The 16,801-nt window shown below is 34.3% G+C and overlaps 1 protein-coding gene across 5 annotated transcripts in view; it reads right to left on the minus strand.

Moving 5' to 3' along the window:
* Positions 1–5,696: 5,696 nt before the first annotated feature.
* The window catches only part of Zc3h13 (zinc finger CCCH-type containing 13), an 83,123-nt gene continuing 72,018 nt past the window's right edge, over positions 5,697–16,801 (minus strand). For 4 of the 5 annotated variants that reach the window (XM_005409094.2, XM_013506957.1, XM_005409093.2 and 1 more), the window contains 2 exons: positions 14,441–14,604; positions 5,697–7,536 (listed from right to left, as the gene is read on the minus strand). In XM_005409094.2, coding sequence (XP_005409151.1) covers positions 7,366–7,536; positions 14,441–14,604 — 335 coding nt within the window. In that variant the 3' untranslated portion in view covers positions 5,697–7,365. Of the gene's footprint in view, positions 7,537–13,166; positions 13,354–14,440; positions 14,605–16,801 lie in introns of all 5 variants that reach the window. The other variant, XR_001231840.1, reaches the window with a different exon arrangement.

The following is a 16,801-nucleotide window of genomic DNA, read 5'->3' on the forward strand; positions in this document are numbered from 1 at the left end:
ATTGCTGAAATAAACTCTTCAAATGTTAATGTGCCATCACCTATCTTTTAACAATGGTTTGGAAAACAAGCAGGATACATATACAACCAAATAATCTCAATATAGACAATATGATTTAGTGCACTGTTAGAGGAAGCTGTAATAAGACAAAAAAAAACACAAGTTTGGAATGAGGAGTGTTTCAGTGAAGAAGTGACATTTGATCTGAAGCACAAGCACAAACTCAAAAAAGAAAGGAGGCACTGGAAAAAGGAGCAGGAGGTAGCATTCAAATCAGAAGCTGAATTCATCATCCTTAAGGAAACTGCTGGTGTACAAAGCACTGCCTGCCACTCATATACAAAAGTAGGTACGAAACGACATCTGGGATGCTCAGAGGCACTAGCAGAGCTCAGATTACCACAGAGGATCACGTGCATGGAGAGAGAAAGAAAGTCCTGGTAGGAGGCAGATGTGGCTAGAAAGTCCATTTGGGTTAAGATTGTGAAGGGCTTTCAGGCAGTCTTTAGATTATTCCATGGAAAATTCAGAATTTTGAAGTCAAAGAATGAGAAAAAGTCCTACAAAAACAAGCCACAACTCAATCCTTAATTTTATAAAAGAAGGTGATACTCAGAGAGGTTAAGTAACCAGTTTATGCTTAGATAGCTTGACTGTAACAGAACCCCAGGGAGAAACCCCATTGATCACATCTGTGTTCTGGGATGATTTACAGAGTATTCTGGTAACAGTGCAGAGAGTGGGTTAGGAAGATGGAGCAGAAGCTAAGCGCTCAGGTAGTAAGTAGCAACTCGCAGGCTGTTGGGTGGTCCAAATGGAGATGTAAGACCTGGGATTTCACATTAGCTGAGATTTTTGTATTACATTTGTTAATTTCCAAGCTGAATGCACTTTAAAATCATAATGTATTCATCCTCCTCCAATTCTTACCACATTTTAGTGACCAAAAATAAAGTATAACTCTCTGCTTCTGGTCTGAATGTGCCAAGAAGGTACCTTGTATAAATTGAAGAATGTTTTGTCTTCAGTCACCGAGTGTGCAAGAATGAATTACTGTTGGATTTAGACTGTGATGTCACATATTTAAAGGCCATGAAATGTAACTGACGGTACTTGATTTAAAAAAAATCTTATTTTTCAGTATGTTTAAAAAAAGCAAGCCAAATTTATTCTTGAGGTGTGCTGTGGTAGTGCACAATTTTGAGAAGTTACAGCACTGGATTGGACTATTGTTTAGTCTCATGAAGTTGGCATCAACATGCCTGAACTAGTACCAGTGCTTCAATTCACCAATGAAATGGTGGATGATACAGTACTATTATTGGCAAACCTAACACCTATACCCAACCCTTATCTCCTCTGATCATTTCTACTACAGAAGCTAGAAAAGTGAAATACTCAATTTCCCAGCTTCTTTTTCTGCTAGAGATGGCCAAGAGATACGGTTATGGCAAAGGAAAGGGGAACAAGGAGTGTATGATTCATATGCACTAGGATAACATCAAAGAAATGAACTGAATTGTATTTATTTGGTCTATATTGATATAACTCTAAGTGTTAGTTCATCATGACTACCTATCTAAAAATATATGCTGATAGAAGTATACAGCTGAGAATCAGTGACCACTATATTAAATTTTAGTGGAAAGAACTTCAGGAGGAACATGCTGCTTAAATCTGTACACAATCTTTCTGCTATATATTTTACACAACCAACAAAGAGACTGTAAGAAACTCCGTAAGTTCTATTTTCAGTGAAATCAGGAGACAGATATAATCTTCACATGCCAAAATAGACATAAGGGCTGCTAAAACAGTTGAGATTTAGCAGTAGTATGGCCAAAGAGAAAGGAGGAAGAGCAGTGAGAAGAGGGAGGCAGCAGATACCTGTATCAGCAAAAGTCACTTTTTTGAATGTGAAAAGCCCCCCGCCCCCGTCAAGGAGCAAAAGCAATGTCTCTTGTTTATAACAATTAGGGCCAGAGGAGAGCAAGGCTAGCTGAATAAGTCCTTCAGGACCTGGTTTGGTTCAGGGAAAAAAAGGAGGAAGAGCTACACAAGAAATCACAGGAAGGGGCCACATTTACTAGAGGCAGCACAGCTCTGAGGCACTGGCTGAAGAGATGATAAACATGGTTATGAAATGTCAAAGGTTAGCATGGCCTGGATTTCCTGCAAATATGTGCGTAATTGAGAAAAACTGCCATGATACTGATACAAAGACCATTCAAAAAACTGTAAGAAAAGTTAGCAAAAATGATCACAAACATTTGCCACCTGAAAAATATTGCAGAACAGATGGAAACATTTTGCCATGAGTAATAAAATATAGTCATTCAATTGCTGCCTTAAAGAAAATCAACAAAACAGAGGAAGTCAAGGAAGACTTGGTGAGAAAATGGTAGGAGAAAACATGAGCTTAGGAAAAAAGTTATAGAAAATTAACTGCAGGAAACTCAATGAGACACAGATAACAAATGCAGAAATAAAACAATGAAATGGAAATGAAGAAAAAAATTAAATTTGTTCTCTTGGTAATGTAAGATTAGATAATTTAATCAATCACAGACACCACCAGTGAGGTGACCTGGATAAGCAAACAGAACTCGCACCTGGAGACAACAGAATCTTAAACCACAATTTTATTCTACTAACAATTCTGCAAACCAAATTTGGGCATGTAATAAAAAATACCCAAGTCTAAGAGTAAAAAATACAAACAAAACAAAGAACAAACCAGCAGAAACAGATTCCCCCCCCCCAGTACTAGGAATCGAACTCATGACCTTGCGCTTGCCAGGCAGGCGCAGTGCCGCTGAGCTAAATCCCCAGCCCTAGAAACAGATCTTAAAGTGGCACTAACTTTCAGCACTGCCAAGCACAAAGTGTCTAACAAGTCTAAAACTTGGCTATTCTGAGAAACCAAGTGGTAATAGTAATAAACTCATTGAGAACTCAGGAGTTCACATTGATACAGCTGAACAAATGAAGAAAGATGGGTGAGGAGATCTAACACTTCAAGTAGAATTCCAATAAATGTAGTAGTACAATCAGAAGACTGCCACTTGACAGTGTCTGGAACAAATACAAAGACATGCATGGGGATGACTAATGTTAGGAATACTTTTCTTTTGGTGTTCACATCTTTTCCCCATCATTCTACTTTCAGGATTTTGGTCTTCCATGTTTTAGCTCACTCTTATAAGCAACATATAGGTGTTTTTCTGCAATTTCCTAATTTTTCTTTACTGGGCTGCTGAATCTGTTTTCATTTAATAAAATTTATGAATACATTTGGTTTATATCCATGTTTTAAATGTCATTTCATCTTACTCTTTCTTGTTTGCCCTATATGTATTATTATTCTGCTCTATTAATCCCTCAGATAAAATTACAACTTCATAGTCTGTACTTTCTCAATTTGCTATTTGCACACCAGTAAATTTCTGATCTCTCAATACTATCATTCTATTTAAATTGTTCAGTCATTAATATTTATTGTAAAAGGAAATGCCACACTGCTGCAATAAATAACAATTCAGTAGCACTTGCTATAAATAGAAAATAATTGAAACACAAATAAGAGCTCATCTTATGTGCCACTTTGGAAATTATTCTCATATCCCATAAGGCTTTACTAAGATTTAGACCTATACCCAAAATGGAAGCCATGAGCCACTTAGATCTACTTAAATTTAATGTCAAATGGAAATTTAAAAACTCAGTTCCTGTCCCACTGGCTACATTTCAAGTTAGTAACATCCACATGAGGCTACTGGCTACTGTGCTGGGCAGTGCACTTAGAGGACATTCCCATCCTTGGAGAAAATTCTGTGGAATAGCACTGTTCTCCAGCAACCCCCACCCCTCCCCTCCCCGCCCAGCGCTGAGCAATACCAGTAGCGCAGTCTGGTAGTGTAACGAAGCTCTTCCTCTAGTTCACACCTTTGCATATTCCAATCCTTCTGTCTGAAACGCTCTTCCCTGCTAGCTGCATTTCATTTTTTTGGTCTCATCTTATTCACAGACCTTCTTCACATTCTAAAATAGTACCTGATCCCCGGTGTCCATTATTTCCCATCACAGTTGTTTTTTTCCTTTCATTACAACTACTGCAATTTAAAATGATCTCAATCACCTATTTCCCACCTTTGCCTAAACTGTTGAAAATTGTGAAGCCCACAAATATGTATACCAACATCACTGAAAATCTCAATTTGAATAGTTCAAGACAATTAATAAATTATACTTTCACATCCATGTGGAAAGTTATTCAATACTTTTAGCTGAGCCTTGTGGCACACACCTGTAATGTCAGCTATTCAAGAGACTGAGGCAGGGGGCTGGGGATTTAGCTCAGCGGCAAAAGCGCCTGCCTGGCAAGGTCATGAGTTCGGTTCCCGGTACCGGAGAAAAACAAACAAACAAAAAAAGACTGAGGCAGGAGAATTCCAAGTTCGAGCCCAGCCTGGGCAATTTACTGAGACTCCATTTCAAAATAAATGTAGGGGAGATAGTTCAGTGTTCCCTGGACTCAATCCCCAGTACCACAAACAAGTGAACTTGTTTCACATTTTAAATTATAGATTCCCCCACAACTGGTCACTGAATTCAAAGCAGAAATGGAAAGAGCAAAATAACTAAGGAATAAAGGGAGTTTATTAGTTTATATATAGTTTTTAAAAATAATAAGGCAAGTTCAGGTTCAAATTTAAATCTTTAAAAACACAGCTATATAATTTGACCTAGAAAAAAAGAGAACACCCCTCTGAAAGCCCCCTGCTCCTCCCTGGTCCTTGCACATGTGTGTGAGGAAGGTATGCTCCTCTGAACTATGTCCCCAGCCCCATGTATCATTTTGGATAGCAAGCAAGCTGAGGTTCAGCGGACAGCTTTTCCTTCTTGTATTAAAAAAAAAAAAAAATCACAAAAATAGTCCTGTACAATGAAACTTTACTCAAGTGGACAGTAAAGAATGAGATATTCTGTTAATGCCACATATGTTCAAGTTGATAAGATTAAACCACAAAACCTTAATGTAGTCATGGGTAAGATGGGGAAGATAACTGCATTCACCGCTCAGAACCGAGAAGTGGTAGGTTACATTTTTCAGAATATTAAGTTACTGCTTAAGCATACTTACAAGTTTTTGTGAAATAAGGTTAGCTATCGTCAGTATAACCTTTTAAGTGAGGAAGATAACTGCCAAAAAAATTAAAAAGATCAAACAGCTGACTTGATTATCTAATTACATGTCAACTCTCATTTATTTTGGATTGCAGACATACTTTTCTCCCTTTTCTATTTAGACAACTCCAATGAGCCGCTTGAATCTCATCATGCAATTATGGCAAATGGATAAATTTGATCCATTAATTGAGACAGAAGTTCAAAAGTACTAGAAAATAATTTATAGACTGAAAGATGTTTTCAGGAATACTATTTGATTGAGGCTTCCATATACATCCAAAAGGTTTTTACAAAAAATCCAATGAAAAGATTTACTTTAGAAAAACTGTATAGATATATGGTTAGTAATATTGAGAATGACTGAGTTTAAAAAATAAGCCCTAACAGTACATTTTCAATGTGAACATGAAGCTCAGCATAGTGACCAAGTGAACAATGGATAGTTCCAGATTTTCTCTTGCAACATAAAAAATATTCCAAACTAAAAGGCAACAGATTCAATTAAATTGCAAATACAACTGTAATTTTTATTCTGTAAGTAACTTTTGAAATATGACATTAGTGAACAAATGGGTAAACAATTACTTTTGTCATATTCTGAAACTGTACGGGGTGGAAAGAATATTGTAGGAATTTAAAAATTAAATTTAAAAAATGTTTCTACTTTAAACCTTTATGCTGCAGAAAATAACTTCATCCACTTTAATCAGGAACTAGTTTCATAAAGGGCATTCATTCTCTGGAATAAGAATTTCATTTTCTTTATTCAAAACATTTAATAAAGGAAAAGATGCCAGAAAATGTGATTACTTTTTGTTTTCTGTTCTGCTTGCAAATTTCTTTTACATGATTTCAAAGTCATTTGAAAATAAGATTATTTCCTTTACTGGATACAAATTAACTGCACAACGAATGTTTCTTGAAGACACGCCTAAGTCTTATTATGTAACCTTTAGAGAAGAGGACACAAAATTACAGACATTGGTAGTATAGGCTTACACTTTACCAAAACTCTAAAAGGCCATGATCAAATTAAAATTTTGATTTTTCTTTATTATCATTACTTCAGGCTGCCCACAAATTCTGCAGGTTGCAGCCCATTTCCAATTCGTACGTCCACTTTACAAATTAACATGTAGAGAACAAGTAAGATATACTGTACTTTTTTAAAAAAGTAAAGCTGTTTTCTGTTTTACATCGTACAGGATTAATGCTGTTCAATGTAATTAATGGTTATAGTACTGAACAATATAATGGTAGGATTATAAACCTCATCAGTTATATAGGTATGTTAACTACTGGTTTGCTGCCAGTAATTATTGACTATATTTGAAGCACATCCTCAACATGTGTCACAGTATGTACAGCAAGCAGTTCAATAATGATGAAACAAGCAGGAGAGTGCCTGAAGCAGGAAACTGTAATGTCGATGATAAATGCTTCAGAACATTAGGAATATGACTAATGAAGAGCAAAGTACGTAAATCTTGAACAAGGAAAGGGAAGGTATGTTTATTAAAAATAAAAATGATACAGTCTTTGATAACAAACAAGAAAGTATTCATACCACAAAAACATCAATATACACCATAACAATACACATACACTTAAAAAAAAAATCGAAGACTCATGAAGTAATTTTTTTTAGAACTTTAAAAAAATATTTCCGCTCCCTCCTGCTGGAGATATACCTACAAATAGACTATACTAGACCAGCATTCCCTTTCAAATGTTCTGTTCAACATGGTGTTGCACAATGTGTGCAATTATTTTGATGAACACATTGTTTTTGATTAAAATCATTGTTTCTGTATGGATGATCCAGAATATAAATCAGTGGTTCCATTCCATAAAAAATATTTATAGGCTGGAAGAGCAGTGACGAGGTTTTCCAAAATGTTCAGATTTAACAAAAAGCAGAGAACAGACGCAACTATTAAATCTAGATGGTTTCACATTATTTTACATGAGTATTAAGTATGTATAAAAATTAATGTAAAATCTTAAGTTAGCCAAAACTAGTGTCTCTAAAGATCAATGTTCTTCACTCTTTTAGCATAGTGACAAATCTTTTCTGTCTTGTCACTAATAATGTCTGTCAAACTAAAGAACTTGGAAAAAGAATATGCACTGCTGAAGGAAGATAGTAACCAAAGTATCATGCAGGACTCCAGTCTAGGACACACACAGTTCCTGTTGCATACTGGACTGTGATATTCTATTCTCTTCAGTCTTTTCATGTCCTGGGGCATGGCAAGTAGTCTTCCGCTTAAATAACCGAAGGCTCAGTCGTAGTAATTCATTGTCTACCATTGGAGCAGTTGTGTAAGCGTGTTTTACAGCACCCTATTTGAAGAAAACAAAAACAATTAAAAGATGTACATTACTAGCAGACAAAAGGAAAGAGGGAAGTTAACTTTATCAGAAATAATCAAAGCTGCAAGGGTACTTGGTTTTGAGTTGACATTAAATTTGCTTTGAAGGATTTAAAGCAAAATTACAAAGTGTTCAGACTCATTCTTAGTGCTAAAATGTAGAAAACTTTAGAGGGGACCTTGACCTCTTGCTTTATTTTACATTCATCACAAGAAGTTGGTACACATACATAACACATCTTAATTCTTTTTATATCCCCTTCCCTTCCATTTAACTCTTGCTCAAAGTGGGAATCCTCTCAACAGTTCCTGTGAGGGAATGAATAGGTTTAGTACCATTTCTAATGACAAAATAAACACAAAACATACGCATTCTATTGGTGAATAGCACTGTCTTTTACCCAACAAAATTTAAATTCTTAGAAGGTAAGATATGATTCCCTTCCTCTCATTTTTCTTTTGCAAGCCAAATATTCTACATTTCATACTGGCTTGTTAATGTTCATAAAAATTACGTTCCAGAATAGAATGAATTCTCTAGAAGATAGTTGTTTATGCTATATACTGGGTACTACTACCACATACTAAAATGTACACATATCTATTAATGTAACCTAAAGCTACATTAGCATTTTTAGAAAGTTATGTTCCCTAACCGTGTGGATACATTTGAATACTTTGACCACAATCAAGACAGACCAGTTTCATTACCCAAAAAAAACTCCCTTTACTGCTGCTTTGTATTCACACCCTCTTCCCAAGTTTAAACCTTGGCAACCACTGATGTCTTCCACCATAATACTGCCTTTTCCAGAACATCACGTACATACAAAATACAAATTTTAAGATTAGTTCCTTTCTTCAGCATAATGCCTTTGAGATTCATCCATGTTGTTGACAGTATCAATAATTTGGTTACATTTCACAAATCACATTTCCTCTATTATCCAGGTGAAAAACAAAGGAGTTGGTTTGTTGGGGTTGAATATGGCTGTTATAAACTTCTGTGTACAGGTTTTTATATGAAAGTAAGTTTTCATTTTTTTTAAGGTAAATACTGGTAATGGAACTGCTGAATCATACAGTAAATGTATATTTAACTTTATAAGAAATAACCAAACTTTTCCAAAGTGGCTCTACCATTTTGCATTCTCATCAGTAATGCAGTACATAAGAATTCTTATCAGTTATGCAACCTCACCAACACTTGATATTGTTGAGATACGCTAGTTGGTTGGTTGTTCTTAGAGACTGAAAAAGGTAGTTAACACATTTCTACTAGCTTGACACATTTCTACCAGAGCTACAGGCATGACTGTTCCATCTCCAGGCAGTGAGACAGGAATTACAGCCCTTGTGAATGTGTTAATGGTATTTCATTGCAGTTTTAATTTACATTTCCTAATGGCTAATGATGCTATATATGGTCTTAACAGCTGTCCATATATGCTCTTTGGTGAAATGTATGTTCAAGTCTTTTACTTGTTTTTAAAAATTAGTTTTCTCACTGTTAAGTCTTGAGAATATCATTATATATTTTAGATATAGTTCCTTTTTTTTTTTTTTTTTTGGTTTTGGTTTTTCTCCGGTACCGGGAACCGAACTCACGACCTTGCGCTTGCCAGGCAGGCGCTTTGCCGCTGAGCTAAATCCCCAGCCCCTAGTTCCTTTTTTTTGAGACAGGATCTCACTATGTAATTCAGGCTGGCCTTGAACTTGTGGCAATTCTCCTGGCTCAGCATCCTGAGTACTGGAATTACAGGCATGGGCCACACATGGCTAGAAACAGTTCTTTCTAAAAATGTATTTCTTAAGTATTTTCTTTTTTCTTTTTTGGTTTTTTTTTTTCCGGTACTGGGAATCAAACTCACGACCTCCAGCTTGCCAGGCAGGCGCTGTGCCACTGAGCTAAATTCCCAGCCCCAAGTATTTGCTTATGTTATGTTTATGTTTGTCTTTTCATTCTCTTATCAGCCTCTTTGAATTGAAAAGTTTTAAATTTTGAAGGAGAAAAATTATTTCCAAAAGTTAATACAATAAACCTCAAACTCTTTTCTTTCCCTTTCCTGGTTGTATTTGTGGGATCTATTTCTGCCCTCTATTCTGTTTCACTAACCCACCTTTCTGTTCCTTCACCAATTCCACACTACCTCAAGTAGTACAGTTTCAAGTAAGTCTTGAAACTAAGTAGCACCAATTTTCTAACTTTATTCTTCTTTTGTAAAAATTACTTTGGCGAGTCTAGTAACACTGACTTCCATATAAACTTTAGAATCAACTTGTCTGTATCTACAAAAAAGGTTTTGGATGGATTTTCACTGGAATTCTGTTAAATCTGCAAGTCAATCTGAGGAAGAACCGTAATCCTAACTACATTAAATCTCACCATCTATGAACACATGTCTCTCCATTTACTTAGGTCTTCACTGACTTTTTTCATCAGAGTTTTACAGATTTTGGTATATAGATCCTGCAGATGTTTTGTTAGATTTACACCTCAGTACACAAGGTATGATGAAAAACTATGGTGAATGTCAAAGGAACTGTTTTGAAACCACTCAAGACATTAAGGCAACCATGACACTGCAACTAAAAACATGAAAGAGAAGACATACAAAGTGAGAATGATGGGATGTGTTAAAGAGGGGAAATATACTGAGGGTAATCAATAGCAATGTGTCTGTTACTATAATAAACATTCACCATACTTTTTTATTACATCTACTTCATTTTTTTGGAGCCACTATAAAAGGAATTAATTTTTTAACATTTTGGTGTCTAGCTATTCATTGATAGTGATCAAACTACAACTCTTTTATATGCTAACTTTGTATCTCATGACCTTGATAAACTTACTGGTTCTAGGAATTCTTCTGTAAGCTCCTTGAATCTCTTATATAATTCATAAGAGACAAGGTCCTGAACAATGGTTTTCCATGAGAAATTTAAACAAATTTTTTGAAAATTTTCTTTTGTGTCTCTTAACATGCTAGGTTATCCTGTTACCTACGAATAAAATAGTTTTACTTCTGCCTTTTCTAATTTGTAGGCACCTACAAACTGGCTAGGACTTCCAGTATGATGTTGAGTCAGGTAGTGAGGGTGAACACCCTGCCTTGTTCCTGTACTCAGGGAGAAAGAATTCCAACTATTATCATTAGCTATAATGTTAGTTACAGATGTTTTGGTAGATACTCCTTATAAAGTAAAAACCCTTCTAATTACAACTTGCTGAGAATTTTTTTATAAAGGAACTAAGTTTTATCAAATAATATTTTGCACTAATTGATACAACCAGACATTTTTCCTTTATTCTGTTAATATGATGGATTATATTGAATAATTTTAATTTCAGAGCACACAGCCAGTGTTTCATTCACATGGTAAACCATACTTGGTTGTGCTGATATAGGAAATACTGATTTCCTAAGAATTTTGAGGATTTTTGTGTCCATCTTCATGAAAGATAATCATCTGCAGTTTTCTTGTGATCTCTTTCAATGCTGGATTCATAAAATGAAATGGGAAGTGTTTCTGTCTCTTCATTTTTCTGAAAGAAATTGTTTGGAACTGGTATAATTTCTTCTTTAAATGTTTGTAGATTTTGCCAATGCAACCATCTAGGACTAGACTGGAGGTTTCTTTATCAGAAGGTTTTTAACTACAAATTTAATTTAAAATAACAACAGATGAAGGACTAGTCAAGTTATTTATTATTTCTTAAGTTTTGGTAGTTTGTGGTTTTAGAACTCATTCCATTTCTTGTAAACTGTCAAATTTATGAGCATAAATTTATTCATAGTATTCCCTTATTATCCTTTATTTTTAAAATTGTTTTTATTTTAAAGAGAAAAGAACAAAAACAAACACAAAAAAACCCCACAAAAACGATACAGAATTTCAAAACAAGCTGATACAAAATTAACAATCGTTGATGTATTACATATTGTTATCTTCAGCTCAGATAACTAGATATAGGTATGAAGACTGATCAATTACACATTAACTGTTCCTTAAAATAAACCAACAGAAATTAGTAGTACAATTATCTTAGCCATCTTGTGTGTATATACATATTGTTTTCTTCCCCTTTTTCTTCTCCTTTCGCTCATCCTAGTTGTTTTTTCCTTTTGAACATTTTAGCTAACTGTCCCTCAGACAAAGGACTTATATCAAGAATAAATAAAGAATTAAAAAAACAGACCCCCCCCAAATTCAAAGACCCAATCCAAAAATGGGCATCTAAGATGAATATGCACTTCTTAGATGAAGAAATACAAACAGCAAATAAATACATGAACAAATATTCAACATCAATGGTCATTCAAGAGATGCAAATTAAAACAACACAGATTTCATCTCAGCCCAGTAAGAATGGCTACCATGAAGAAATCAACCAACGACAAATGCTGGAAGGGCTCTGGGGAAAAGAAACTCTTCTCCACTGTTGGTGGTGGCATTGTAGACTGGTGCAACCTTATTATCCTTTTAAAATCTGTAAGATTTGTAGTGATATCCCTATTTTCATTCCTGATATGGGTCATTTGTGTATTTTCTGCTTGTCAGTTTTGCTAAAAGATTATCAATTTTATTTGTTTCTTCAAAGAACCAGCTTTTGGTTTCACTAAGTTTCTTTAATTTATCTTATCTTCAATTTCATTCATTTGTTTTTTATTATTTTCTTCCTATTTACTGAAGGTTTAGCAAACTTTAATATTATATATTAAAATGAGATTTACACCCATTTACAACAACTAAGTGTTCTTTTTTGTATCCTTATTTCTTCAGAGATGCATTATAACTTACTTTAAAACAATCTCTCTCCTACACAGAGGATAAAGCCAATATACTGGGTGAATAGTATTCTTTTGTTTTGTTTTGTTTTTTTTGGTTTTTCTCCGGTACCAGGAACCGAACTCACAACCTTGTGCTTGCCAAGCAGGCGCTTTTGCCGCTGAGCTAAATCCCCAGCCCCATGAATAGTATTCTTTTATTCATTTGATAGAGCTTACCACCTAACCCATCAAATGACCCTATTCTATACGTTTTTTTTAATACACAGAACTTAAAGGTTTTTCCTCTTCTGAGATTTTTCATAAGGCTAATATATGAAAAAAATTTTCTTTAATTATGTCCCTCTTCCTATTTCCACTTTTGTGCTAATATTTTTATTTATTTATTTTTGTTGTTTGAAACAGGGCTTCATTATGTAGTTCAGGCTGGCCTTGAACTCGTGGTAATCTTCCTGCCTCAGCCTCCCAAATGCTGAGATTACAAGCACATATTACCACACCTGGCTTGTGCTGGCATTTTTAATATGGAGTAATCCAAAACCTTCTAGTACTTTCTTTAGGTGGATCACTTAAGACATTTATAATGGCCATTATAATTTTCATGATGTGTCACAGGCTGTAACTATTTGTGCTTAAACTGAAGGACTATCAGTTCCTGAACAGTGGGTTCTCCCTGAGAAAGTTGTAGAGTAGTCATACTTTTTGAAGGACATGATCATTAGAAGAACCAACAAATGTAATATACAATATATCTATTTTTTAAAGGATTATGAAGAGATTACAAATCATATAATCCTTTTCAACTTACATTTCTTATCTGAACCAGGCAGAAAATAAAGTGAACGATTATTTTTCAGTTCACTACCAAGGTTGGTGTTAATTGGTATCACTGGTATCATTCTAGGTGCTTAATGGAGACAGTGATTCATTACACACGTGCTTAGGAAATGGTAGGCTCTATTCTCTCAGAGAAAGGTTCAGCTGAGAAAGTTGAGCTGTGACAAAAGAATAAGCAGACTTAAGTACACACTGAAAGGAGAATGGCAACAAATAATGACTGAAGCAACTCTGGCAAAGGTAGTTTTTAGGCAGGCATTTAAGTAGGGAAGACATAGTTATATAGTCAAAAAGTGAGTTTTAAAAGGTCTCTTACTCCTCATATCTGTTTCCATTTTAACCTTTGCAAAGAAAATCATCCTCATTTTTTATGAATTTACCCCCCCACTCCAACCTCAGTACCCGTCTTTAACAAGGTATCCTTTAGTTTAGCACTTACATATCCAAACATAATCCTGTATTTTTTCAACTGTCTCCGTAAGAAATTAATATGTTAATGTTTTTCTAACTTTTAGAACCAACTTTCTCGGTCAGACTACCCCATGCTCACCACCAACCCTCCAAACTAAAAAGTACAGTTTTTAATTTTAAAAAGACATTTAAAAAGATGTTTTCAAGTTCTTATCAGATCTCTTCTAAATCAAAACTAATTTTGATTGATTTCTTCTATACACAGAACTAATTTCTATACAAAGAACTAATTTCTATACACAGAACTAATTTCTAAAACTGATTTCTTCTAAATCAAAACTAATTTTTATATTACTTTTCAACTTTCTTTACACTCCAAGTAAATGCTTATACAGTAATCACTTTCATTTATTTTCCTCTCTTCCAACTTGGTACAGGCTCAGAAACACTATCCTTAAATACCCTGTCTATGCTTTATCTAGAATTTTTTGGTCATTTATCTTTGAAAAAATTTCTAACATGTTTATAGAAAGAAACTTTTTGCAAATGTAAAGTAACTCACAAAAAAAACTATAAGTTTTTCTTACGTATGAAGTTTTAAATAACAAATAATTGTTATTCAGAGCAACTGTCATTCAAAACAATCACTGATCAGCATTACTAAAGTAAAATAAAAAGGGTCAGAAGTTCTAAGAGATTCTTCCTTTACATGTGTAAGACTAGGAGTCCAAACTCATAGAAACAGATAAAATGAGAATTCACTTTACAGCAATCAAGTAATAACACGCCATTCATACTTCTCATTCTGCTTTCTTCCCAAGGAAATCACAGTACCTTCTCGTTTCTAACCAGCTGCTTCCGGATTGCAGAATCTCGTCTGAAGCATAGTGCTTTACAGCACGGGCCGAGATTACTAAGAAGATTTGCTCTTTCTTCTTTCCGTAGCAATGCAGCCATATTGAGAGCCCCCAACTCATGTTCAAAGAGACTGTCAGTATCTTTTAATAAAAATAAACATGCATTAAATTTTTGTCGAACAGGAAAGTGCTACCAATGGCTTAATTAAATGCTCCTTGAATCTAAGATTTATCAAAATTAGCAGAATTAGTGAAAATTATTTCATACAAAAGGCAATATTCTCTGCAAACGATCTTAGACATACAGCTATGCTGCTAATCTTAAACACACTGATTACTATGAGAAGTTTAAGTGAAGAATTATTGAAATCAAATTTAGCATGTTGCCTACTATTAATTACGGAAGTTCTAAATTTCAGGACTTCATTACATCAAGATTCAAGATTGTAGTAATAGTCAACGTTGTGACCTCCAAAAAGAAAACAGTTAAGTTAGGAAAGTGTTAGCCAACCTGTAAGCCACCATAAAAACCTGGGGCAATATATTAAACTAAAATCACTTAATCTTAAGTCTAAGTATGAAACACAGGGAGAAAACATTTAAAATTTTACAAAAACAGCCTTATCAAGACACTATCTCGAAACAAAAAGGGCTAGCTATTAGAGCTCAGTGGTTGAGCACTACTGGGTTCAATCTATAGGACGAAACAAAATCAAACAAACAACAACAACAAAAACCACAAAAACTTTACAAAATAACCAAGGAAAAGTTTTACTAAAAAATAAAGGTTAAAAACAGATAAAAGGAAAGTCAAAATAACAGAATAGGACCAGTTTGTAATTCAAATAAATAACACTTATGTACTCTACCATACAATATAATCAGATAACTTACTATTAACATTCACAAAGGAAAACAGTAAGTAGCACCTGGGTAAAGTCAAAAGACAAATTTGACTGAGAACAAATGAAACTGCATTACACAGTTCATTTAAATTTTCTGAACTGCACAGCTTAAGTAATGAGATTAGATAATTATCAAGAAATTAGTCTTACAAATATACCTAAGTCAACATGTCCTATACCTAAACAATTAACTCTAAATTAGACCCAAACTCTGACATGTATCAGAATCATCTGAGGAGCTTTTTAAAATACTTCAGCTTTACAGAATCAGAATCTCCATAGCTGAGGCAAGATACCATAAAGAAAAAGGAAAAAAAAAAGCAGTTCCTCTCAAGATTCACTGATGTCTGAGTGAACCAATGGCAACAAAAATATGAATTATTATTCACTATAGATACAAACAAAGAAATCTGAATTGAACCATCCCCTTCCTGGGAAATTGTTAGGACAGATTCTTTTTTATTGGCATCCTTTCTGTTTTCACAACAGTACAATATAAAACATTTCCTGTAACATACGTATAAGATTACAGAAACCATAAACGTCCTCAGAGAATATAACATGACTAACCTTCCAGTCTGTACATGGTTCATGAACTGACTAGCACCATATTACTCAAAAGACACTAAACACATACTTACAAGGAAAACAAAGTATGCAAAATAACTGGAAAAGTTCACTCAAGTAAACAAAACTACAGTATATTGCAATTAGTTAACCTAGATAAAGGCAATTCCAATTTCAATAGACATTTTCTGTGTTAAGCCTATGTTTGTTTTTGGCTGTTTTAAAATATATGTATACACAGCATGGACACATGCTCTCTTTAGTGTTGGGCCATCAGAATAGACTAAATACAATACACAGATCAGTAATCAATTGTATCACAAACCTTTACTGAATATACACTATGTGCGAGGCACTGGTATGGACAATGGCATAATTAGTGATAACAGATAATTAGACATTGAATAGTGTAATAAAGTAAGTTCAATTCCATATGAAATGTATGCTCAGTAGCATTTTCAGTTCTCTAATATAACCAATTTTTTCTCTTTTTTTTGGCCAAAAAAGAGCAAGTTGTGACTGCTAGGCAATAATCAAATCTTCCTTTCACAAACAGTTCATAGTTTTATGTTTTACCTAAGTCACCCCTAAGGCTCAAATTTTTTATTTCATAGTTAGTAAAATCAAAGTGGATTTTAACTTGAAATGCCATTAGCAAAACTAACAGAAGTAGACAGTTTTAAAGGCAGATAATGTCTTAAAGGTTTTACTACCTCACTTTACATATCAAATGGAGGGCAACAGGAATTACTTGAGTAAGTCCACAGACCTAACTGAAGTAGGAAAAAGTAGGGGCAAGAATCCAAGTCTTTGGTCACATTTCAGGTGAATAAATGTTCACAATTATAATTTGCATATATTTCATG

This window comes from Chinchilla lanigera, unplaced genomic scaffold (genome assembly GCF_000276665.1).
Source record: "Chinchilla lanigera isolate Chin_1 unplaced genomic scaffold, ChiLan1.0 scaffold00117, whole genome shotgun sequence".
NCBI classification, from domain to species: domain Eukaryota; kingdom Metazoa; phylum Chordata; class Mammalia; order Rodentia; family Chinchillidae; genus Chinchilla; species Chinchilla lanigera.